Here is a 27,465-nt window from a genome sequence, read left to right as displayed (position 1 = left end):
AGGTCAGAAAAGTCCAGATTGACACTGAGCTGGATTTGACTGGGAAGTTGGAATCCAGAGCTGTGAATTAATAATTATCTTAATGTATTTTAATTGCAAGTTGGAAACTGAGAATCTGATATTAATCTCCACTTTGTTTGCTCCAACACTAAAGGAACATTTTGACAAAGAGAACCTGTTCAGTCATAAGTTTAAAATGTCAAAAGTTCATAATTCTAACCAATCAAATTCTGTAATTAGACAACATCAAAGCAACTCGCGTTTGCAGAAGAAGAACGTTGACATGACGTCGCACAACAACTCCCTGTTTATGGAGGTAAAGACTGATAGAGCTGTTTGTGTTAATACACCAATGGGAGCAGTCAGTGTTGTTACAAAATCATAATATGAAGAAAGCTAATTTAAAGGAAACACAACTATTTGCAATAGCTTTTTGTGGAGCATTGACTGCAACCTCTATAGGAAGCCAAGAGTGGTGGGATTGTGATGTGATGCGCTTCATCGGCAACAGCTGTTACCACTGACCAAATCTGGACAACTTTTGATAAAACGTTTTGCCACATGGATGAGGTGGGTGTTTCGGATCTATAAAAATTGGTTTATTTTTCAAAACTGCAAAGGAAACACTTTTTTTGCATTGCAGGTGTCACATTATCAACAACTAGACGTTGCCAGTGGTGTAAACCATGAGCAAGACGACAGGAAGTAGTTGGAGGATGATCCCGCGGCGTGTTTTTGAATGCCTTATCGCATGAACAAACTTGTTCAGGCGTGATTTTTCTTGCATTTCTTCTTTAATGGAAATAGTTTTGAAATTGTGTTTTTTCAACATTACAGAATATTCACAAAATTTTACACATATTTGTAATGGAAATGTAGCTAAAGACTTCATTTACTTTTTTGGCTCAGGCAGTCTGTCTAACCTCTCTTCTTTTAAGAGAGGTTAGACAGGAAAGTGGGTAATGAGAGAGGGGCAAAGGTCATCAGCCCAGGACTTGAACCTGTGACGTCCGCATCGAAGACTAAAGCTTCCATACACACAGATGGTGCTTTACCCCTGAGCCACCAGACCACCCCCAACTAAAGACTTCTTTTATAATTTCATCATCAGAATTTTCAGCCATTGTGTACATCCTGATCTACTGGTGCAGAATGATGATGCATGTCTCACGTCAATGAAATAAAAGTCGAACAAAATGTGACATGACCACACAGACTTCAGTCGCTTTGAAAACAATCAGATATGTGTGTGATTTAGTATTTCCAACAAGGAACTCAAAAAATCTTGCTTCTGATATTTTGAGCACAACAAGGGAGTTACGTACTGCAGGTAAAATAGAAAAACTGCTTTGAACCTTTTGACAGAACCTCCCTTTCAAGGATTCTGAGCTGTCCTTCCAAGTTTACTTGTTTTCTCTGAGATGTGATTACTTTTGCTGTGAACTGGCAGTAAAAATGAAACTGAAACGGCACTGCAGTGCACTTTAATTTACTTCTTATTTTGAGCCTCACACTCACGTTTTGCTGCGTGCGACAAAGTTCCGAGCCGCCCGTGGCGCAGAAAGCCGACAGTAATCTGTGGAACGCCAAGCGCTGCAGAGCAGCTGCATATTAACGCTGACAGACCTTATGGCAGCCAGTTCCACATCAGTCTGAGAGAAAGAAGCACGTTGATCCTCAAACATCCAGACCTGAGGCCACAATGAAGTTCACTTCCACACTCATTTACAGTCGCAGTCACTAATAAAGAGCTGCTGGCACTTATCTCCTCTTTGAACCAACTGACTGAGGGTGAAGACAATCACTTAGCAAGGTGCTCTCCATCAATTTGTTTTTCTCTCTTAAAAAACTTAGGAATCTTTCATTATTGACCATTAAGCGCAAGTTTGCGACATGAAGCAGTCATTGGGAACAAATATTCTCCTGAAGAGCGAAGATTAAATTCTCATTCCTTCAACAGAGATGGAGAAAGGCCATCTGAAATGACATTTTAATTCGCCGGCTTGTTTGATCTCCTGATCAGGAGGGGTCCGCAGGCGGGAGGTAGCGGCTGCGCTCCGATAAGTCTTTGATGACTCTGTAGTTTCCACCAAATCTACAGCAATACCTGCATAAGGAGGAGGTAGAAATATTCCGTTGATCTTTTAAACACCTAAATTACGTCTAAGATTGCGATCGGACAGTCACGGTCCAGCCGGTCAGCTGACGCCGCCTGCGGAGACTGATTAGGGAAACCTTTAGGATGTGCTGGAAGTGTTGAAAGCGACCGGGTCTTGTCATCTTTCCAAACTTCAAAAGCTGGAATGTTTCACTGTGTCCCTGCCGTGTGATCTCAGGCCTGCCCAAAGGGAGGCTCCCGCTGATCAAAACCAACATCAAATCAGGAACTGACAGCCGGATTCCACCAGAGCGCCGTTAAAGACGTGATTACGCCGTAATATGGCTGATATCTACATCGTGTAAAAACAACAAGGATCACAGGCACACCCGGAGGAAATGTTCAAATTATTAGTGAGGTGACTGAAGCTTGATGTAGGAAAGCATGAATTTATAAAACCTGACCAAAGGGAAAAATAAAACAAAAAAGTTGAGTTTAATGTCAAAGAATATAAAAGGAAACGGGTAAAGGAAGACGTTACCATGTAGCCAAAGATGTTAGTTCATGAAGATAATATCCTGGTAATAACAATTAGCCATAAAAATGGCTTAATGTTAACGTGCTACAACATCAGGAGGATTTTAAAAGAAATCCAAGTATTTTTTGTAAAGAATGACGATGATGTAAATTCTATCATTATAAAAATGTATGCAACGATAAACAAAGGTTGCCATGGTAAGATTCTCACAACGTGATAAACTTGATAACTGCTTCACGTAGGGCTGGACGATATGGCTGAAGAACGTATCACCATATCAGAGTTTCACTGCCACTATTGATAATTATTGATTAGTTTTTGTATTAATTATCTGAAATACTGCCAAACTGGTATTTCCTTGTTTTATTCACAGTCTTCACTCCGAAACGAAACCTGAAACTGTTATTCAACTGGTTGTTGCTAGGTAACCAAAGAATGAGTGAGTTAGTTGTTGCCACCAATCTTGCTTAGCCAGCTGCGTGAGTTTGAGCAGCTAAAGCTCTGCCTACATCTCCCAGAATGCTGTGCGGTTCTGGATCGGAGTTCAGTGAATATTCTAGATATTGAATATTCACATGTATTGTCTGTTGATATTGGTCATGTGTCTATTGTGATATATAGTGTTGTTGATTTTTCTTACCTGCCCTAGCTTCACAGTATAAAACTATTAAACATCCATATCATCCAATTGCTTTATATACAAACAAAAAAAAACATGTGATCATGCAGCTCTACTAAAATACTATATTATTGTCACCTATGACAATATATATTGTCATAGATTTTGGAGTGAGTCAGCTTCCACATATCACCTAAAGTCTCTCCTGCTACACTGTCAACTAGACCCAACTTGGACCCAACTTGGACACAGCTCATCAAATGTATCGGTACCAATTGGCCAGTGTCAGTCAAAGTACTATAGGTTCAGATGTTCTGATTTTAAAAAGACTTCAAAATTAGCAGCAGTCACTTGCAAAAATGATTAGACGGTTAAATCCGCAAATATGCCATTGTGTCCAACAAATAGATATATGGAGTTGTTTCAAACCACTAAAATCAGCCAGAACTGAGGGTCCTTCTGACTAGCCGCTAGCCTTCCAGAATGTTAGCCCTTAGCCTTCCAGAACGTTAGCCGTTAGCCTTCCAGAACGTTAGCCGTTGGCCTTACAGAACATTAGCCTTCCAGAACGTTAGCCGTTAGCCTTACAGAATGTTAGCCGTTAGCCTTACAGAACGTTAGCCTTCCAGAACGTTAGCCGTTAGCCTTCCACTTCAAGAAAGGAATACATTTAATAATAACATGCACATCTCTCTTATAAAAGAACAGACAAAACAGAATAGAGTGTAACTGTTCTGAGACATTACATTAGCTAATTACCTACTCCAGTCTGGATCCCATGGCTATATAACAGAGACTTCCAGAACTCACAGAAGTCATTTAGACCCAACTTGTCTCACCCAACTTAAAAATTCTCCCATTTCATTAGCCGCAGACCATTGAGGTTTGATTCATCTTTTAAAGGACTTCTTCCTCCAGAGCAGTTCTCCCTCTCATGAAATACTTCTATAACTAAATTTAATAGACACAGAACTATTGGAAAGAGAAGATGAAGCATTTCTTTATTTCATTCAAATGGCTTTTTTGTTCAGGCCCAGACCGATCTATGAAATGTCCACTTTTTATTCATCTTGATGGACGGTGCACCCGAGAGAGCCGCCCAACGCAGAGGCGAGACGAATACAAATCGTTCACTGAACAACACGTCTGCGCCCCGCGCATCCGCGTGAGTTTGTTCTAGCGCCAAATCCACTGACCTTCTGGCTTTCTGTGTCAGCAAAGGTCAGGCCGAAGTAGTCCTTCTCCAGCAAGTTGAGGTGCTCACACACCATGTCCATCAGAGTCTGTCCTTTGGAGTGCTTCTGCAGACACACACACACACAGACACAAAAAGGTTGAGAGAAAGTAGAGGAAGGCTTCCAGTGGTTCCTGAGGCTAGCTTTGGTTAGCCTCTTACTAGTGTTGGTTTTCCTGTAAACTCGTGAGTTTGTAAAGCTCCTGTTTTATGGTCTGCTTTTACTTCACTTCCTGTTTGTTTTGTTCTTTTCAGTTAATTTTGCTTCCTGTTTGGATTTAACACGTTTTTTTTATTCACTTGGTTTCCTTATGTAACTCTGCTATGCTTTTGTACATTGTCTGTATTTAGAAAGGTTACTGGGACCAGTTTTCTTCCCCTGTTTTACTGTTTCCTGTTTTAAAACTGCTTTTTATCTTTCTGCAACTAAATTGCTGTATGATGAGTCCATACTTGGGGACTTACTAACATAAAAGATAATGCTGTTTTATTCATATTTTGGGGTCATGCTATTTAATGTCAGATTATGACTACATGTTACAAGCAGAGCATCTTCTTCTATGCATTTGCTGATTCATCCAAGTCTTGTGACAAACTGCAAATTACAAAGGAGTATTATTTTATTAGTTCTTTTTTAATTACGAGAATAAAGTCATAATATTATCACAGCACAGCTGTAATATTAGCAGAAAAACGATGCAAAATTACTTGAAGAAAGCTGCAAAATTACAAGAGAACAAGTGGATGTGAGAACAGCAAAGCTTCTGTAGTTATCAAGCTCTGATGCGACCAGCTCGTCATATCTGAGTGGTTTCTTTCTTTGAAACAAACACATCGTTTCAAAATCCTGTGACTGACGATGCTGATGAGTTAAAAATATTTCCTAATTGCAAAACCGAAACCGAAGTATAACTTCACAAGAGAAAATATTATACGCTAATATATGACCTTGTTCTGGTAATATTAAGATTTTATTCTCTACTATAACTTCCATTATCGATATCTTATAACTTTATTCTATTGACATAATAACTTTATTCTCATTTTCTTATGACTCTATTCTAGTAATTTTATGACTATTCTGATATTATTACGACTTTATTCCCATTAATTGATTTTATTCTTTTCTGACTTTTTTCTCATAACTTTATTCTTGATTTTTATTTTTTTTCTGAGCCTGGTCCTGTAACTCATGGTTGGTCTCTTGACTGATTAATTCCCTCATTGCCACGTAAACTACCAAGTTTCTAAGGCTTTTACAGAACAACTGTAGTTGAACTGGGATTACACTGTATGTTTTGTATTAAAGGGTATCAGAGTAAAGAGGCCAGTTAAAAATTCCCCTCAGATTTGTAGTTGCATCACCTGCTGTTTTCCTTGCGCTTCATAGTTATACAGTGTTTTGTGTCAATCACATAAAATTCCACAAAACTACAAAGGAGTAGTTTGTGCATTCCACCTCAGCTCGATACGCTGCATTTCATTTCAAATATTTAAGATATGCTTTACAGAAAAAAGGTGAATTTTTGAATAGTAAAGCAGGAATAAGCAGAGGTCCATTGTATACTGCCAAGGTTGCTGTAAAGAAGCTTTTGAAATGGAGGAATTTCAGATTTTTTTCCCCTTTCAAATTCAAATGACTATTCTGGTTTTCATCTTCACCACATACGTTTTGGCTCTGCATTTCCTACAGTTGCAACAGGAGATGAGCTTCTCCGGAACAAAGAATTTCAGACATGTACATTAGTATTCTACAGGTTTTTTTAAAAATTGATGATCAGCCAACAAACTGCAATCGGTGCACCCTAGTACTAACCATAATAACAATGTCAGCATTAAATTAAATGTGTAAGAATCTAAATTTGAGTGCATTTTGATTTTTCCTGTTTTTACATATGCTTCATACGCAGAACAAACTGATACCAGTATTTTTACAGATGCAGGCAATTCTAAAATATCATATTTGTAAGATGTGAACACATTTCATATCCAAACTGTAGGTGAAGATGCATATTTCTGCCATCACTGAAACCGCGATAACAAGCATTTTGGTTCAGGTTTAACCACTGACATGATTACATCCGTGCACGTAAAGAAGAAAAAAAGCCCTCACTTTTACGGATGCACTCATCGGCTCCAGTTAAATATAGAACAAAGACGGCCGAGTTAATGTTTACACCTAACCACACACTGTTATCCTCTTACACATGCTTCCTTTTCTTGTGGCTCCTTTTGTGCACAGACAGTAAAATTGGGCTAGTAGTTGCCAGGGAAACAGATGCAGTGTTATTCCCTTTGTTTCTTAATGTCCCAAGGGTATGACGAAAAAGTGCCTGAACTTTTTTGTTAGCGCTCAAGCGGCATTTGGAGAATGGATAAAATATTGCATTGAGAAAAAAAAAAAAAAAAAAAAAAAGTCGTGTTGCTGCATTGTTCTCACTCTGACGTGACACATGAAGAGCAGCTAGCAGTGAGCTGAGCCTGAAATAGCCCAGTGGAATGCATCGGCCCATCGGTCTGACCACACATCCGGGGTGGGTGTGGCGCCTCCGCTGCTGGCCGGGGGCCGACGGGGAGCTCCACCAGGCATCCATGACTCAAAACCTAATTAACCCAGGAATACGGCAATTCCTCTAGAGAAACACAGAGACAGCGAGCGAAGAGACAGACACCAGGCTCCAGAAGGCTGAGGCACGCTGCCGCCTGTCGACACTCAGGTTTAAGGCTGTCGCTAAACTGGAAAGCTTACATACAGTTCCATGCAAAAGTATTCACACCCCCTGTACTTCAAGGGTCACTTGAAGTCTGCTGGTCAGTTTAACTCACCTGCAGGTGAGGATAACTACAATTAGCCATAAACTGAAAATGTATATCTAATATTCTCCTTACATATTTTCAGAGCAGTGAACATGTGAAAGATTTTCCTGAGATGCATATTGCACATTTTCACTAAATATGTAGCAGCCACACCAGATTTTCCAGGTTGGTGAATGATTTCCAATTGTGATGCCTCATTCTAAAACTTACATTCAACCAATACAAAATTTTCTTCCATTTTTTGTCGTGTTCTTGATGAAGTAGTAGAGTCAAAGTCCTCTTGTTATTCTGATGGTGGTTCTTTCTTCTCGCCACTTTCCGTAAAAGCCTAATTTGTTAAGTGCAAGATTACTATTTCTGACCTGACAACAGTCTATACCAAAAAGTCCAAACAAAACACCAGTTTATATACACTGCAAATCCTAATCGTACATCTTTCAGTGACTGCAGTGCTGCCAGGTTTGGCTCATAATCAAGATGAGTGATTCATATGAAAAGACTTTGTAAACATCCCCCACCGGCAGAGCGGGGTTATGTATGTTGTGTTGAGGGGCCTTCAGAATGTTTTCAGGGTGCTGAAAAAGATGGCAGCCGTCCTGATAGTCGTACCTCACAGGTCGTCCCCTGCCCCCATCATCACAGCACACATTCAAACCTCCATGCACTTGTGCAAAAAGTATCCCCGGGAGTGTGCTCGTGCTATAATAACATTGCTCTTCTATTTTCTCCTTGGCTGCACCTGGCTCGCAATCATGTAACCACTATGGATTTTTTAGTACCCAGTTAGCGGTCAGTGCAAGCGGCTTTGAACAGAGAAGGAGGCAAAAAAAAGGCCCCTATAAAGACAACATGTTTTAGGTAGTTCTTGTGCCAAAACCTAAAACAACAGTAAAACGCTGCTTGTTGAGTGCTTGTATATTGAATGAAGATATGATTAGCTCCATTCAGCAAACCAGAATGAAACCAAACTTTCATCAGCTAATCTTATCAACTAATCTATGGATTGTTGTTTGTAAAGTTATGCAGTCAAAAATGAACAGCAGTAATTTGGGTTGTTTTCATTTTCAAAGGAATTTTCACCATGTTAGTCATTTAGAAATGTCACAGTTTCAAACTAATTACTTAACCAGCAAACTAAGTATTTAGTTTACAAAGTAAAGCAAGCTAAATATTTAACTCTGTGCTAAAAATGTATTATGAACCTTAATATGTAACTAGCAAGCTAAATGCTTAGTCTAAAAATTTAGCTCCAAGCTATTTTAGTTGGCAAGCTAAATATTTAACTTCGAATGAAATAGTTAGATATTTAGTCTGTAAACTTAATATTTAGCTCCACTATGAATTGGATTAGTTGATATTGAAATGAATAATGTAAAATAGAGAGATTTATTATCTTCTGAAAATAAACCTCTTGCATATTTTAGTTTGACTGCACTCTGATTCAGTTCTGCATGTAGAAATCCCGTCTCGCGCACGGAGGCTGCCTCCCTGGCCAAATGATTGTCTCTTGAATTCTGCCAAGATTCTGTGAAAGGGAACAGAAAACACTCAGCCTGCACAGAAACAGCTTGAAGAACCACTGTCAAGTCCCCCCCACAGCCCTGTAATGGGATATTCATTTCTCCCACCGCTATCCTGCAAAGTTATTTCCAAAGACAGAGATAAACCTGTTCAAGAAGAGCTGTTGTTACCGCGGGTCAGAAAAAAAAAATCCACAGTGGATTTATCTTCATGAACTCCCTCACATCTTTATCTTCCATCCTCTCTTATGTGTTCTTCCAGTTCCTTTTATTGTGAGCGCAAATTGTCCAGTTTCACAAAGCTCGACGAACAGCAACACACATTCGCCTGGAGAGGAAGACCTGGCCGCCGCAGAGACACGTGTGTTATGGTAAAGTGGAACAATGTTGTCAGCTTCCAGCAGCACCATACAATTCTCAAATCCCAACAAAGGGAGGTACAAACAATAGCAATAGGGATGAGAAAATTCTCATCCCTATTGCAAAGCCTAATTCAACAAAATGTGCAAATGCTAATAGTTTTCCATTGTTCATACCTCGATTTCTCCCTCATACTCTGAGGAATCCAGCAGTGCCACCTTGAAGGTGGAGGTTTTAAGACGCTTTGAGCCTTTCTGAGGAGATTTCAGGTTCTTGTTTGGGGAGGTCTTCTCAGATGTGTCCTCGGCCTCTCTGTGTTCGTCCTGGTGCTTGGAGTTTTGTTCCTGTGAAACATAAAAAGTGGGATTGCAGATGGTAAAACATCAAAAGTTAAAAGTGGAAATGAACAAAACCAAAAATGAGATATTTTCCTGAATGCACAGCACGCAAGTTGAAATTCTGAAAATACATTTGCTTAATGGAAGTATGCCAATTTTGAAAAAACACGTATTTCAATAAAAGGTTTTGGCACTAGGATATGGAGGTTAAATAGATGTATTTCATAAAACTGCAATAGAAACACTTTTCTTCCACATCACACAAGTCACATGATCAACAGCTGGATGTTACTACTGGCGAAAACCACAAAGGAACAGGAAGTGGTTGGAGGATGATGTTTTGTTTTGTTTTTGTTGGACAGTGTGCAGATGGCTCCGCCAGAACTCTCACAGCATCACAGTTCATAAAAAGTTGTGTGTCATTCTAATGTGTAACATATCCGACTACAATTTCTCCAAAACGCCGTAGGTAGCTGTTCCCATGTAGGTGGGGCTTATCGTTCCAACCCCTGAATAAAACACAGGCGTCTTATTCAACGTACATTATGAGCATCATGGCTGAAATATGAATATCTCTCATGTAGCTGTTTACATCCATTGTTGCCTTTATTTTTAAGGACTCATCTCATGAACAAGCTTATTCATGTGTGATTTTAATTTCATGTCTTATTTGATGGAAACACCACAATTGCAAAATTGTAAATTTTTGACAGCAACAGAATATAAACAGAGATTTGTGCACATTTGTAATGGAAACACAGCTGCAGTCACCATGGTGAGAGACCCAGGCTAACCTGATAACCCAGTAATCCTGCTTTATATTAGAGGTTCCTGGTTGGAACAGGGTTTAAATAATGGGAATGAGTGACAGGCATCCTAATTAGCTGATTGGCTGCAGATGCAGGGAACTGGAAACTAAAGCAACTAAGGGAAGTGCAGAGAGGAAAGAACACTACAGAATATAGAAAAACATAAAACAAAACAAAAAAACTGAACAAAAATCAACCCAAACCAAAAAAACCTAAACATCTCCAACATCTAAATTCATGACAGGATTTTCAGCAGTTCTATATTGAGAAATACAAAAAGTAATGTCACTAAATCTATGGAGTTTAAACTGTGTTGTCCCGTTTAATAAAAACTGACTTAAAGCAAAAATATTGACAACGTTTTTTAAACAGAAAAACATTTTTGGAATTTAAATAAATTTGATCATCTTTCCTGTAGCTTTTGTTTTCAGCTCTTCTCACTCTCACACCAAATGAAAATGGGCGGAGTCAAAGAATCCAGAAACAGACACAGATTTCAGAGTCAGCTTCTTAAACCTCAATGCAGTTTGTTTGTACACAATCAATTTACGCTATTTAAAGGAATTGACTGAAATAAAGTGATTTCAATCTGGTCATACATTCTTTCCAAACTGGTCCCAGTTATTAAATATCACATCAAGTTCAGTTTATTAGTCAGATCAGTTTGAAGGTTTCCTGTCTTGATTCATTGACTTGCAGCGACAGTGGAGAGGAAAACTTCGTCCTTAACAAGAAGAAAGCTCCAGCAGAACCAGAGCATGGCTCAGTACCAGCGGCCATCTATCTTTTGTTGCCATTTACACAAATCTACACTGCTGGCACACATTTACAATGAATGGCAAAAGAAAATATACTGTTAGATATTTCAATTTTTTTTTTACCTTTGAGAATAAATAAGCTGGAGATTTTAGCTCAAAAAACTGTTCATTTGCCTAAATGTTGAGGGAATCAGTCCAAGCCCTCCCACAGCAGGGAGCGGATGCAGCGTTCCAGATGTCTGCCAGTGTCTGTACTTTAAATACGCCGTTGAAAGAGTTGTGACTGGGCTGATTGCTGATGGGGTTTTAAAGGTATTCAGATTCATGCGAGGCTTTAGATGGGTACAAAAACACAGCAGGAAGCTCTAAATTCCTTCTAAACACTCGACTTTGAGCCCCTGCTGAGTCTGGAACAGGAAGAAAACATCATCTCCATCAACACGTGGATATTACTGCTGAATATGAATTCACTGAGATGCTAACTGCTGTGTTTTCCTGTATAGATGTTGGCAAAAAATAAAATCAAATAAAATAAGCAACAGCTAGCCTTCAGAAGTGTGTATTGTTCTAATTAGTTTTAAATGATGCCAATAAAACAACAAGAAGTTGCACAAAGACAAAATGAACTCAGTGGTATTAATTTAGTAGAGGGACAAAGTCGTGAAGCTGAAAGCACCAAATTGAGCAAAATGGAAAACAAAACAAAACAAAATATTGTGTTTTTTAAATTTTTCATTTACCCACCAAAAAACAAAACTTGCCCTATTTTAATGAATCAAAGTTAATTTCATGATGGGGAATCTGTAAATCTACCTTATTAGAAGAAAGGGATCAATTTCCTTCATTATGACAGAATTGTTTCTGATTTCTTGGTCTTGAGTTTGGTTTTGTTTTTTTTAATTTAATATTGTCAACTGTCATCTGTAACATCAGGCTACTGTCAATGTTGTGAAACATAATTAAAATGAAAGCAAAAGGATACATGACTTCTAACAGACAACAACTTTTTATTCCCAATCTTTTCCATTTTAAGATTTATTTAAACCTTGAAATAAGTTTAAGTTTAAAAAAAAGTTGAAATGCAAATGCTACTAGGAATCTTTATCAAAATAGATTTTAGGTGAAGGTTAACAATAATAATAATGTCGAAAAACACAGTTTTGTAATTGCGATATTTCCATTAAATATGAAATGCAATTTAAAAAATTGTTCACATGATAAGTCATTAAAAAATGTGACGTCATCTTTCAACCACTTCCTGTCATCTTCTTTGTGGTTTTTGCCTGTAGTAACATCTGGTTGTTGATTATGTGACTCATGATATGCAAAAAAAGTGTTTCTATTGCAGTTTTGTGAAATTAATTTTGATATGGCTGAAAAACCACCTCATCCTAGCAGCAAAACTTTTGATGGAAAAATGCCTTTTTTGTTGTTGTTTTTTAAATTGATATATTTCCATTAAGAAAATTTATTTTTGCAATGCAAAATTGCGCAATTAAAATACTGGGAGTCTAAGGCCACTTTATATTGCCTCACTGACCTGCTTGGCCATCTTGTTGTCAGAGGATGAGTCCTGCATGTTTGCTGCTGCCCCCTGCTGTCAGGGAGGCCTCCTAGATCCCTGCCGTCCTCTCCGATTCAGGGGCCGTCTCAGAGAAGCAGTACCTACCTGGGAAAATGGTAGAAAAACAGCAAACCTAAGCTTGAACATTTCACATATGACAGTTTCATAAACCACTTTAGGAACCTGCAATCTGTTAGTGAGAAAAACAGATTGTTCTTAATTTTCCCCCTAAAACAGGTAGAATGTTGTCTTCTCTGCATTTTTAATGTATTTTGATCTTGTCAGCTGGATGTTGTTACAGCCCTGAAATGATTTTACATGCATGTTTTGTTTTTCTTTCATGCCAGTTAAAATGAGTCATAATGGCTAAACGGCCTCTTATAGGCCAATAAAAAAATTATTTGTACATCAGGACTGCATATAGACCCAATGTCTAGAAAACATCCACCTGTAGCCACATCACTGAAATGTCATCTGATGCTCAGCTGGAAGGTTTATTGTAACATGAACCTGGTTAAAAATCCACTGCAAAGCGAGTTTTTTTTTAAATCAATAATCTAAAGTAGCCATATAAGTTTTGTATCCAAATCACGTTTACTAACCATGCTTCATAAAACTCTACATTGCAGAAACTTCTGGTCAAACCTTCTCTGATCAAATTGAGCCATCAAACAAAAGCCTGACACAAAAGCAATCATGTAAAAAAAAAATTCTTTCACTGGAGGAATTGAGCTTTTCAGTTTAACATTCAAAGTTCTTGATAACTCAACAACTTCATCAGAAATGATGCACCTGCTCACCAAGGGCATGTGCTTTCACATGAAATTCCAACCAGAACACAAAGATCCATACAGTGTAGAGTGGGTTCTTTAAGATGGGCTTGTTTGTGAGTTGGCGTGTGTGGGCGCGTGGGCGTGTGTGTGTGTGTGTGTATGTGCCATAAGTGAATATTCCTGAAAATCAGCAGGAAGCTCCAGTTGCTGGAGGAGAATGAAAGCCAAACCACAAGCGCAGAGAGAAGCCAGTTCTGTCAGTTTGAAGAGGTGTGTGTTCAGGGCACGTCACAACAGAGACTCACAGAGACCTTAGAGAAGAGTGAGTAACAATGCAGTCTACATAGACCACCAGCACTGAAACTACTTTGGAAAACTAAAAGCATATAATTAATGTAAAAACTCTTAAATCTACTCCCTGTAGTTTAAAGGGAAATGTTAAGCTTTCAGGAATTAGTTATTATGAACATAAAAGCAGTGCTAAACAATGATTTTTAGATAAATAAGTAAATAAAACGTATCACCAGATTCTGTTTCCCTCATGAAAATGCAACAGCAATGTAACACAAGCTACGACTCTGTCTAACTGTTGTGCGAATTTTGAGCAAACTTATAAAATTTTGCAAAAAAGAAAAAAAAAGATGAAAATGCTAATCAGTCGTGTTTTCATTTATTGATATAAAGTCGTGGTTATAAAGTTAATTTTATAGTCTTACACTTAAACAAAGCTTAGAAATAATGCAGGTTTCTGAGGCTGAAATTTTATTCCCGCAATATACAACATTGGCATAATAAATCTAATAAATCTTTCTCCTGCACCAAGTCTGGTTGTGGAGTACCACAGGGTTCTGTGTTTGGATAACTTTCTTTGTTCTCTCTATATGCTCTATACATTGGCATTTGGTACACTTATTAGGCAGCATAACTTCCATTGGTCTATATATCCATGCCTTTAGGTTTATGCATACAGAAACATATACACAGATCTTATTTTCATTTGTCTTTTTTCTCAATATCAGTGTTACTCCACACCATGTGCTGCAGTTCCAACATTGGTGTCCTGATTTTTTTGATTGTGCTGAAATTTAATTCAATACAATTTAAGACAATAAATTGCATTTTTATTCTTCTTTTTGACTTTTTATAATTGGATAAAATAACAATAAAAGATTATTTGACTCTAGACAGAATAAGAGCCTCACTAAAGCAAATGAATGAAACTATAGGATGCATCAGTATTTGTATGAAAAGCTTTATGCTCTCTATGTTATTAGTTATGAAGTGAACCGAAACGGAAGAAAGCTGCAGTGTTTCTGTGAGCATCTATTCATCTCAAGCAAACATACAAATATTGACTTTTTGCTGCTTATGTGCGTGATTAAAAACAAGACAAAGAAAATCTATATCACTGCAGATGTCATCTGTTTTTGTCATTATGGGTTGTGCGTAGGAACATAAAAATGTAATTATTAATCATTTTAATCAATAAATTCGGACTCCTCATAAAAAGCCAGAGTGAGAGAAAGATTTTATTTGTAGACTTTGGAGTGAAATATTTCAGCCAGCTTTGTTTCACTGTACGTTTTACATCACAACATCACAAACTTATGGATGTCGGAATATGAAGATAGACCCGAAAAGAAGACACAAAAAGTTACATTACAAAAGTTATATGTTCATCTGCCAACTGTGATAGAGAAAGTGCATATTTCTATTTAAACTGCTGTCCAAGGCTAACCTATTGTTGTGAAATTATTTCATAGCCACTCGTTAGATTTTGCATCTGAAGGTTAAAATGCTTGTGACCTTGGAGAATGTTCTTTTGTGGCTGTTTATTAAAAATACTGACGTGTAAGACCCATGTTGTCACAAAATATCTCCAAGGAGATCTGTGCAAAACAGCTTGCAGGAAAACTGTGACCTTGAATGACACTTGAGAACCACATAGAGAAAAGTTTCAAAAGTGGCAACATTCAGACAGTCAAAGTAAAAAAAAAAGGTTTTAAATTGCATCCACTAGAGAGATTAGAGGCAGATTATCAGTTGTTTTTGCTGTTTTAAAAGTAAGTAGATCACATTGTACATCATTATTTGAAATGTTGGTGTTGTTAACATTGTTACTGTAGTAGGTGGCTTCCATAAAAAGTATTTTGTTCACGTATTTGTTGAAACTGACATGATGTCGTGACAGTTTGGTGATAATCTGAAAAAACTGAGCTCCTCCATTTTCTCCCAGAGCTAAATAGAAACAACCAATCAGAGCCAGGAGTCGGGTCTTAGCGCTGTCAATCACAATCTCGTGTTGTGCTGCACATTCCCGCCCCCCTGCCATCCTCAAAGCCTCCCCACCGTTGCTCTCTGCTATTGCTACAGCTTTCCTCTGTCAGCAAGTACATGATGTTGATTGACAGCGCTAAGCCCCTCCTCCTGGCACTAATTGGTTGTTTTTGGTTGGGAGCGGCGGTGCATATCTTCAGATGGAAATAGTAGCTCAAGGAAGAGATCGATCTTTTCACAGCATACCAAACAAATATGTATAAGACATATTCTTTATAAAAGTTACACACTGCAGTGAGAGGATCTCCCTGATGGCCTCTCAGCTCCACAGGCGTTAAATCACATCAGTTCAATCATGATGACCATGGTATTATCACAACTTGTTCTGAGGACAGACATCTACCTCCAGACTCCTGGCCCGGAAAAGGTCCTGACATATCGCACATGTTTAAAGGAGTGTGAACGTCCTCTCTCTGTGTCTCCTTCAGCTCCCCCACTGTGCAAATTGTCCCATTACACAAAAATCACAGTGATCTGACAGAAATGAATTCCCGTCCTTTGGGATAAAAGGGAAGCGGGGGTCCGCTCGGGGACTCATTTCCCACTTGCTGTCTAATCAATTTCCTGTCACCGGCTGAACTGTGGATATGATTTCAGAGTAAACTCTGATTGGAGAGAAGAGGATCTGAAGAATGATGCATTCTCAAGGAGGGGAAAAAAAATCAAGCGATCAGCATCGCCGCCTCCTCCTCTGATTGCACTCTGAAACAAATGATTCTAGGCTAATAAGTACTCACCCACTCTCTGGAGTGGATGCGTTACAAGTGCTTTTTTTTTTCAAAGAGAGGTAGAAGGTTATGTCTCTGTTCATTCAGAGCAAAAATCCTGCATCCTGTAAGTAACCCTCTTTCTTACAGTAAAAGACTCACAGCATCATCACTTAGCTGAAGCTAATACCTGAGATGGTGAGAGCAAAGTAAATCTGCCATCTCAAAACAACTCTAAGCTAAAAATTTTGCATTCATGCAGAAGCCTTTTTTTTTATAAACCTTTAAACCAGGGGTGCCCAAAGTTGGTCCTGGATGGCCGGCACCCTGCATGTTTTAGTTCTCTTCCTGGTGGTACCAACAACCTTTTCAGCATGTCAGTGTTCTTCTTAGGCCTTCTAACAGCCATCATTTGATCCAGGTGATTTAACCAGGAAGAGACACTTACTGGAAATACTTTCCATGTTAAATTCTCAGGGCACGTTTGGAACAGGAAGATCAGTGGCTGTGGACTGCCTCCTACTTACATTTATTATTGTCTTCCTTGTTAACAATCCCTGAAAAGAAACATCATAACAGTTTAAAGGTTCATTAAGAAGCACTTTCATAAACTACTTTATTGTTCCCAAGGGCAAATTTATAATTGGCTCAAGACTGTAGAGTAGCAGCTGTTCAAACAAACAATAAAATACACATACAATACATACAAAGGGCCATATATGTATACTATGTAGACACAACCATTTAAAAAACAACAGAACATCAACATTATTGCACACCTTCCAGGCCTCACTGTACTTTATATTAAAATTTTGATTCAAATTTTTGATGGAAGTGAGTATAAAAGAGTATTTTGGGGGATTGTGTACCTTCTACTGGAAGGAAACATTTCTTACTGCATATCCAGAACTCTGACTCAAATATGAAGATTGAACTTGTTTTAACAGAAGTCCCTTTGATCTTGGGTTTTCTCAGAAAATTCATCATCTTTAATCCAACAGTAGTCTTGAGGTTATGTTGTCACAAAACTTTACTGTAAGCATTCTGAATCGTTCTTAACTTCCCCCTGAGCCACAGAACCGAAAGTTTTCACCGTGTGGACATCCAACAACAAATTGCCCCAAAACAACTGCAGTCAACCCCACTCCAGTTCCCACTGTGGATATTTTTCACTCCCGTTCTGACCACGTTAACAAGCGCGCCGCCAACTGTGACACATTTCACAAAGACTCCAGAATCGATAGTTACCGCCGTTTGTTCGCTGGAGGTGAAAATTCCCTCCTACAGGCATGTTGAGACACACACACAGGAAGAGGATGTGATAAAGAACACAAATCACCTAAACGTAAAGTTAGTTGAAGGTAAATGGATGTCCCTTATAGAGACATTGTGTCATCGAATCAGATTAATTGGCAAATTAGCACAGATTGATGTCGTAGAGTGAGGCAGTGGAGCCTGGCGAATGCATTAATTTCCTGTAACAGACTATTACCCACAATTGCCTCTATCAGCCAACTGACAAAGACCTCTGCAGAGGCGAGGAGGGAATCTCAAAGTGCAGTGTGGACTGCTATTTTCTTTGTTGCGGACCTCGTGTAGCTCCCAGACAAGCTCTGCCTTTGATATGTGGCTTCAGTTCTAATAATTCATCAGAGAAGAAAAGCATCATGTCTCCCCTAACAAGCCGGGCCAGTCCCCACCTTTCTTCTGCCTCTTCCTCCTGTCTATCCAGCCTCCTAAGAGGTATGCTTTAATCAAAGCTAGGCAGGAGGATGGAGAAAGTGTGTGTGTGTGTGTGAGAGAGAGAGAGAGAGAGACAAAGTGTGTATGCATGTGGAAGAGAGCAGGCTAAGCTTCGAGATGCAGTTGCCAAGGTAACTGCATACAGTCCTCTCTTTCACACCGACTCATCTCTCTCTCTCTGTCTCTCTCTCTCGGAGCGATGATAGGGGAACAGAAATACTAACTGAACAAGAAGGCGAATGATGAGACAGCTGGAAAGAAAGGGGGATCACAGATAAACAGAAAAGATAAAGAACGACAAGAAGGAGGAAGTATGATTATGTGGCATTTCAAGTCAGAGCAAATATCAAACAGTCGCCATCATGGCTCAAGGTAGCAAAAGTGAACAGTGGATGTGTTTCCATCTACCATACAATTGCACAATTTGACATTTATAAATGTCAAAATTTATCAAATAAATTTGCTCAACAGAACCACACCGACTCTCACTTTTCAATTCAAAGGTATGGTTCTAGGATCAGGTTGTTTTTTTCAGTTGTATCAAAATGGGTTTATTTCACCAAACTGCAATGGAGACATTTCTTTCACATCACACGGATGTTGCCGCTGGCGCAAACCACAAAGAAGACAGAAAGTAGTTGCAGGATCAGTTTTTAAACTTTTTAAAATTTTAAACTTATTAGCTTATTAGCTGGACAACAACAAAGACATTGAATTTGGTCCATGCATCATGAAGATTTGATTATGTCCATTTACTCATTAATATGTTATCAATTTTAGATTTTTGCATTACCTAATATTACATTTTTCCTTTTTCAGAGACTTAAACTTTGTGCTTTTATTGATTTTTAGTTTCTGAGTCCAACACACCATTGTAGAGAATGCTAAATGCTAACTTTAGTATGCTAACAGAGAGTATTCCTAGTCCTCTTGGTGTTAGATTGTGAATAGTCTGCTGCAAATCTGCTACTTTCTTCACAGAAGCTGAGAAAATGACAAATTATATAATAAAGAAAAAGTTGAGGAGTAAAACGGAATTTTATTCAGTAATACAAGCTAAAGTTGTATCTTTTAAGTTACTTTGTTTACTGGATCTCTGCTGCTGTACTGTCCAGCAGTGTCTCCTGTTGGCATTTGTACCTTGAAGGCAGCAGAGTCTCAGTCTGGCATGTCGCCCCACTGCTGCCTGTCAGTGGGAGTTCACACAGTGGCCCAGAGAAAAGGATGGGAGACTCAAGGACACCACTGTCACTCACCCAGCACCAGATCCAAACACACTGACACTCTGACAACTCATGTTAGCACTGATGAGACCCATCGGGCATCGCTCAGAGCACTTCTTATTTACCAACTACCTCGAGTAAAGAAATGAAATCAGTTTTTTGATAGTGTGATGTTAACACTGCTGGAGAGCCTGACATAAAATTCCAGGATTACTCTCACTCCCATTACTGTCTGATTTAAATAGAAAAAATGGGACTGAACCATGAAAGCTTAACCGCAGAAAAAGTCTTAAATAAAATAGCTAAATAGATCATTTTCCATTTGATTTGTCCTCCATTTTGAAATCACAAGAATATTTTTTAGATGAAGGCATCAGGTATTAATAATATAGTACTGTAGTACACTTTTTAAGTCCATTTTGTTAGGTGTGAAATAAAGACTTTTCAGGACAACCACACCTAAGAAGTAACAACTGATTGAGGGTTAAACTCAGCTAGCTAACTAATTTAAAGCTGGCTGCATTGAAAACTCCCACTCTCAAAAGTCTGTACAATTCATAACTTATACTAAAAATAATAAATATAGTCATTATGCAACTGATGTGGACATATCAGTTCCAGCAGTGCTGTACACCACACTTTCATTAAGCTAAATACATCAGCTGTATTCTAATCAAAATCTTAAAATATAAGGTAGTTAATGTTATAATCAGCGGAGGAACTTGATTAAAATCTTTCATCAAGTTAATTGCAGGATCCTCATTTTAATCGAAAACTTCAACAAAATAAGCAACATTTTCAATTTAAAACCTTCTTTCTTTTCCTGCTGCATTACCAACCAAGTACTAATCTGTTATTGACGTTATTCAGCCATCAGAATGGTGCAAAGTGATATTATACCCATTCAGCTTTCAGTGTTTTCTGACCATTCATGTGACTTTTTTGAAAGGAATCCTTCTTTAGAAATGTGGACTGTGGATGCTGACATAACGTTGGGGACGTCTGTGCTGCTGCTACATGTTTAGCAATGAAATGATATCTTAGCCTTGAATAGCTATGCTGATAGCTACACTGTGCTAAAAGGCTAACTCCTTTTAGCACAACTTGAACACAACAATAGTCTTTTCCAGCATCCAATATGATTGTTTCTAGAAGCAAAAATGAACCCAGTGTGGGCCAAGAGAAGCAGCTTCGTCATTCATTTGCTGTTTGCGGATGTTGCTTGTGCATCAGATTTATGGGCATACCAGAAACTCTTGAATAAAAAGGATTCCAGTCAAAACCGTCATATGTAAAAAAAAAAAAAAAAAATCGTTTCTTAATTTTTACCCCATTGAAATCTTTATTAGTAGATTAATGAATCAAAATGAATGCGCTACAGTCCCATAGTTACAATGCAACTGTTATTCAACCGTTCCAAACTAATTTGCTTGATTAATAGTATGCAAAGCAACATTTACAGGTTTCTGTGAATTGCTATTTGCTCTCTTGTATGAGTCTTTTTCATTCTGCACTAAAGCTCAGTGGAGGATTCCCCAGGACAGCTGCCTTACCTCTGACAAATCTGTCTTTAGATGCCACACGTTGTGAAACCTGAAATGGTTTTTTTTTTGTTTTTTTCCCCCCTTTCTCTCCTTGCAGTTCTTCCATCGTCCCCAACTCCCACTGTTGATGCCATGATGAATGACCAAAGGCACCATTTCTGGAATTATGCACCTCGGCAGCATGCAAACAACAGACTGGAGCGTGGGTGTGGAAGCGTACAGGCGGATGAAAGAGCATCATCATGGACCTCAAGGGCAGGGAGACACATAATGGCAAGACAAAGCTTGTTGGTTTCTAATTGCTCTGACAAAGCTGTCCTTAACTCTTTAAAGCCACAAAAATGACATTCAGAGGGCCGTACCCTCACAGTGCTTGTTGTTGAGCTGTCCCCTCTTATCTATAATTGTCGAAATCTCTTCCAAAACAAGCCTTTAAATCATTTCTGTTTTGTCTCAATGCCAGCTTTATTTCCACTGCGTGGAATACATTAAATGTGAGCACAACCCAAACTAAGCTGGCCCTCTAAAACTTATCCAAGTGTGAGAATATGTTGCCCCAGATTCGCGCCGTTTCTGCCAAAAAGTTCTGCAAGACTCTCTGAGGCTGGAGTGTATCTGTCTCAACTAGAAGTCTCAACTGTATTCCAGTTAATGAGACACTGACAACAGTCCCACTTTTCAAACCAGACTCTCCAGCATTGTAATTTCTGTGTGGTAAAATTGTTTCCTGCTGCTTAAGACTGCAATCACAGCTGTTTATGGCTGTAGATGAAGTGCTGATGTAAAAACAACAATAACAAAAAAAAAAAAAAAAACAGGTCAGAGCAGTTTTGGTAATACTGTTCCCGGTTGTTCTGGAACTACATTTACCAGGGTTTTCTATTTTTGGGGGCTAGAAATGATCTTACAATGACAAATAATTTATTAGCTGGTGAAGCAGGGTAATAGGAAACCAGTAGACCCAACAGTGGTGGTGTACCTCCTGTTGATTGTGTGTAATTGAATCATTAATTGAAAGGAGGCTTGTTCAACATGGGAGCAGTGTGAGTTTAATCAGTGAGGTCATTCACCGGCGTCAAACAGACGGCTCTTATTTCAGGACGACGGCAGGAAGTGTCATCATCCAGGCTGTGCTGAAGTTCTCTCTGAAACAGATCATTGTTCTGTGCAAAACACCTTACTTTGACTTAAACTGATACACAACCCAGGTAAAATTATATTAAAAGTTGCAACCAGAAAGATGGAGAAGAAAATTGAAACCTACCATTCAATTAGACATGATGGGCCTTTTTTTTTTTGACTGAACTGAAACACTGAATTCCACAACAGATCTACACGGTAAGGTTGTCAAAGTCAAGCTAGCATAACTGATCTACGTCTCTCTCCCTCACTAGCTTTTCTTTCAATAAAAACTTTTTCCTGATGTGATGCCCTTGGACCTTGTTCTCTAGTTGTTGTAGTGTTGACAATTAGTAGCAGCTGCGTCCCTTTTTTAAAATAAATCTCACATACATTTAAGGTTTGCTGCGTCATGTTGCCAACTTGACAGCTAAAACCAGTGGCAGTCAAAGTTATTGAGCGGTTTTTTGTCCTCTCTATTACGTGAAAATCACATGGCAATTTGCCTGTAGACTACTATGAGCTCACATTTTCTGAATCTTTTCTTTCTTTCCATTAGTACAATGTTCCCACCACTTCTGGGGCCCTTCATTTCAGGCCCTAAAATTGATGACCTTTTAAAGGCATCAGGTGCAGACAGAATCAGTCCAACTGGAATGATATATTATTGGTATGCAATGTGTGAATGCATGCAAGCATTCCATTACACTCACTGATATTGTGATGATAATTGTGGGTTCCATATATAATGCAGTTCAAGGACAAATCTGCATGCTTACAAAGCCGACAGTTTTAATGCGTCACCTCCTAGGTTGTTAAGCTAGGAGGTTGAAATACATACAGAGTTTTTGAAGTCCCAGCAACATAATACACAACATATTCAAATAAAATTGGTTTGTTGTCTCCCATTAAGCTGCAGACAAGCTCATGTGTGCTACAGTTCAAGTTCCACAGAAACACTCGTCTGTAGAATTTCAAACGGAACTTGTCTGATGGCCCAAACCGCTTGAAGTTTTGCTTCGGCACAGCACACACACTTCGTCTGATCCTCATTTTGCCTTTCCCTTTGAAGGAATACACAAACGCATGTATACTGACAATACATACACATAAACGCGCACCCACACATGCATACACGTGCACCCCCACACGCACACATACACGCCTATGCAATTCTTTCCTCCTTTGATTTTATTTTCTGCAACAGATCTCTGTCCCTGTGGTTGTTAATTATAATGTACAAAAGTCATTTTACTATAAATATGACTTTATTTCTTTTGTTTTTACAAATTCAGTCTTTCTTGTCTCATCTACTCAGTTCAATGCTGTTTAGTGCAACTCTGTCACTATATGAAGGGAGAAAAAATATCAGCTGGCACACAATCAGTTCTGAACTGTTTATATATAGTGGACCCCCACATATTCACTGTTCAGTTTTCACAGATTTTTCTGTTGAACACAACTACAAATCTTAAATATTTGACAGAAAACACATCTTGGGAAGCTGAAATATATAGACGCAATTCTTCTTGACATTTGCAAAGCGGCTGATTCAAGAGTGGCTTAAGTTTTACTAGTTGCTGATTGGCTGTACTCTAGCCTGGTGAAAAACTGCAGCTAGTTCTACACTTTGCTTCGTCCAGATGTCTGGACCCTGGTTACTGAGAAATGATTGGTTGCTGGAGGCGTGGACTTTGTTGAAGTTGAAACGATTGGATTCGATTTTACCTAATCACTATTGTTTGGCCATGACAAATGTAATACGCCAGCATGATGAAGATTCCTGAAAATTGTGTGAGCTGAAAACAACCCTGTGGGGAGTGGAGCCACAACATCTTTGCCAGCAATAAAAAGTCAAGCATTATCCTTGCTCTGACTTTAATTTCTCAATATTTAGAGTTGTGGACTGGATGGCTTCGTTCTTTTTCTCCACTGCCATTGCCAAACTACGATCACAGGCAGAATATAACCGTAAAATGACGTCTTTGTTCATCACTATTTCTTCTGTTCCGTGATTGGAGAAATTGAGCTCAATGGGAGAAATTCCAGGCGGAGAACTGAAGGGAGATGAGAATAGAGTGGAATTGCATAGGAAGGCAATGGCCCGGTTAACTTTACCCTCAAGAGCAGCGATAAGGAAGACTCTGGATGTTAGCTTCAGCTGCAGTGCTGAGACTGTGTCGACTGTGTGCATTAATTCATATTAAGGTATATTGGATATTGAACTATATGCAGGTATGCTATTTTTAGAGGGGGCCTTAAGCATTCCTACATTCCATAGTCACTAAATCAAATACCAAGGGTCCTCTGTACAGTCATGGCAAAAAAAAAAGGTTTCTGTAATGAACCTCCACTAGAAACTGTGCACCTTCTAATCACTGAGCTGACCATGAACTCGTCCTTTTACCAAACTATTCTTGAGTCAATCTCTGACAGATGGCTTCCTAAACTACAGAGGGATCCCAGGACAAGGTCTGAAAAGAATGCACTGCAAGTATTGCAATGGTCTAGGTAATGTCCAAACATTAAATTAAAATCCTCTGGTGGGAAGGTAAGCAAGGGAAGGTAAGGCAAGTTTTTCTGTGGAACACATTTCAGCAGCAGGCAATTCACAGATCTTTACATGATAAAAACGTAAAACAACAAACAAGTAAACATTATGAAAACAGCTATGCAGAGAAAATTGTCAACACACCTTAATATTGTCAGGATCTGTGTTTTTCCGTGTTTAGTTAGAGTTTTTTGTGTCCTTGAGTCTCTTCGTTGTCCTGTCCTCCCCTTGATTGTTCCCAGGTGTGTCTCGTTCTGTGATTACCCTCCCGTGTATTTAACTCCACCTGTGTTCCTTGTTCCTCGTCGGGTCCTCGTCAATTATTCGTCAATGTTAGCGTCTATGTTTCGTCAGTGTTTCCTTGTGCCTGCTGCTTGTTCCTGGACTTATTTTCTATTAAATCATCATCATATTCATCTTACCTGGGTCTACAGCGTCTGCCTCACCAACCCGCACCACACCTCATGACAGTAGGACCCGACCAGAAAGTACGGTGAGGCACGCTATTTTTATATCATGGACCCAGAAGATGTTAAGGAACTCACGGAAACGATCGGGGAATATAAGGAGGCGATGGCGAAACCATACGCTGCCTGCAGACGGCTCGGTTTCGCCATCCGCTTGGGGCTCCTGTTGGATTACTGGGTTCCTCGTTTTCCGCACCCGGGGTTGGTGGAGTTGCAGAGGGAGGCAGAGTGGGAGCGTATGGCGGCTCTAGCCGTCATGGCTGGCGAACCTCTGCCTCCCAAGCCGCACACGTTCTCCGCCAGCCCAGATCCCGCTCCAGTTCCGGGACCAGCACCCCCAACCGGTGCGGCCGGCGCACCCGGGGCCGTTTCAGCCGGCGTTCCAGCCGGCGCACCCGAGGCCGTTTCAGCCGGCGTTCCAGCCGGCGCACCCGAGGCCGAGTCAGCCGGCGTTCCAGCCGGCGCACCCGAGGCCGAGTCAGCCGGCGTTCCAGCCGGCGTTCCTTCCGAGACTCCCAGTGTTCCTTCCGAGACTCCCAGTGTTCCTTCCGAGACCCAGACCCCCAGCGCTCCGACTCAGACTCCCTGTGTTCCTCCAGAGACTCCCTGTGTTCCTACCGAGACCCCGACTCCCGAGACCCTCTACGTTCCCTCCGAGACCCCGACTCCCGAGACCCTCTGCGTTCCTCCTGAGACCCTGACCTTCTGCGTTCCTCCTGAGACCCTGACCTTCTGCGTTCCTCCTGAGACCCTGACCTTCTGCGTTCCTCCTGAGACCCTGACCTTCTGCGTTCCTCCTGAGACCCTGACCTTCTGCGTTCCTCCTGAGACCCTGACCTTCTGCGTTCCTCCTGAGACCCTGACCTTCTGCGTTCCTCCTGAGACCCTGACCTTCTGCGTTCCTCCTGAGACCCTGACCTCCTGCGTTCCTCCTGAGACCCTGACCTCCTGCGTTCCTCCTGAGACCCTGACCTCCTGCGTTCCTCCTGAGACCCTGACCTCCTGCGTTCCTCCTGAGACCCTGACCTCCTGCGTTCCACCCGAGACCGAGACTCCCTGCGTTCCACCCGAGACCGAGACTCCCTGCGTTCCACCCGAGACCGAGACTCCCTGCGTTCCACCCGAGACCGAGACTCCCTGCGTTCCACCCGAGACCGAGACTCCCTGCGTTCCACCCGAGACCGAGACTCCCTGCGTTCCACCCGAGACCGAGACCCCCTGTGCTCCACCAGAGACCCTGCCTCGGGGGGCTCATCGTCGCCGTCTGTGGGCGGCCCCCAGGACTCATCGCCACCTCCAGCGCCGCGGACGGCCGCCAAACGGCCTCCGTGGTTCCCGCCTCCAGCGCCGCGGACGGCCGCCGGACGGCCGCCGGACGGCCTCTGTGGTTCCCGCCTCCAGCGCCGCGGACGGCCGCCGGACCGCCTCCGTGGTTCCCGCCTCCAGCGCCGCGGACGGCCGCCGGACCGCCTCCGTGGTTCCCGCCGCCGCGGACGACCGCCGGACCACCTCCGTGGTTCCTGCCTCCTTTGCCTCCGCCCACCCTGTGGGTAGTTTTTTGTTTGTTTTTGGACTCTTGGCCCTTCTTGTGTTTCCGCCCACGATGGTGGGTTGTTTTTTGTTTTTCTGGACTCTGGCCCCCCGTCCAGCGCCCCTCCGCCCACCCTTGTTGTGTTTTTTGTTTTTCTGGACTCTGGCCCCCCATCCGGCGCCCCTCCGCCCACCCTTGTTGTGTTTTTTTTTTTCTGGGCGTCTGGTAGCCGCCCTTGAGGGGGGGGTACTGTCAGGATCTGTGTTTTTCCGTGTTTAGTTAGAGTTTTTTGTGTCCTTGAGTCTCTTCGTTGTCCTGTCCTCCCCTTGATTGTTCCCAGGTGTGTCTCGTTCTGTGATTACCCTCCCGTGTATTTAACTCCACCTGTGTTCCTTGTTCCTCGTCGGGTCCTCGTCAATTATTCGTCAATGTTAGCGTCTATGTTTCGTCAGTGTTTCCTTGTGCCTGCTGCTTGTTCCTGGACTTATTTTCTATTAAATCATCATCATATTCATCTTACCTGGGTCTACAGCGTCTGCCTCACCAACCCGCACCACACCTCATGACAAATATAAATAGAAACAGTGTTGTGATGAAAGATAGCTCAAAATTTGATCAAGCAGAATGAATAACTGCTAAACTTATAGAGAAAACAACATCAACAGCCAAGGATTTTTGTTTCTACTCCACTTTCCTCTAAATATTAGCTAACTTTATGTAATAAAAGAATACAAGCTTTGACTCGACTTCCACCGACTGGTAGCAGTTGAATCACATCGGTGTATTTGACCATGGCGTGAATTCAACCAAGGAAA

General features: G+C 40.6%; 1 protein-coding gene and 1 long non-coding RNA gene across 10 annotated transcripts in view; one reads left to right on the top strand and one right to left on the bottom strand.

The window, feature by feature from the left end:
- The window catches only part of LOC116710966 (band 4.1-like protein 1), a 104,801-nt gene that overhangs the window by 38,353 nt on the left and 38,983 nt on the right, over positions 1–27,465 (bottom strand). For all 9 annotated transcript variants that reach the window (XM_032550306.1, XM_032550310.1, XM_032550308.1 and 6 more), the window contains exons 2-4: positions 12,632–12,760; positions 9,363–9,530; positions 4,452–4,556 (exon numbers count right to left, since the gene is read on the bottom strand). In XM_032550306.1, the coding sequence (XP_032406197.1) occupies positions 4,452–4,556; positions 9,363–9,530; positions 12,632–12,670 (312 nt within the window). In that variant the 5' untranslated portion in view covers positions 12,671–12,760. The remainder of the gene's footprint in view (positions 1–4,451; positions 4,557–9,362; positions 9,531–12,631; positions 12,761–27,465) is intronic.
- LOC116710968 (uncharacterized) lies at positions 12,787–23,350 on the top strand. Its single transcript, XR_004337145.1, has 2 exons — positions 12,787–13,750; positions 21,080–23,350. It is a non-coding gene; the product is annotated as an uncharacterized LOC116710968 (long non-coding RNA).

This window comes from Xiphophorus hellerii, chromosome 20 (genome assembly GCF_003331165.1).
Source record: "Xiphophorus hellerii strain 12219 chromosome 20, Xiphophorus_hellerii-4.1, whole genome shotgun sequence".
NCBI classification, from domain to species: Eukaryota; Metazoa; Chordata; class Actinopteri; order Cyprinodontiformes; family Poeciliidae; genus Xiphophorus; species Xiphophorus hellerii.
Note: the sequence above shows the minus strand (reverse complement) of the source record. Positions and strands in the feature narration are given on the sequence as shown.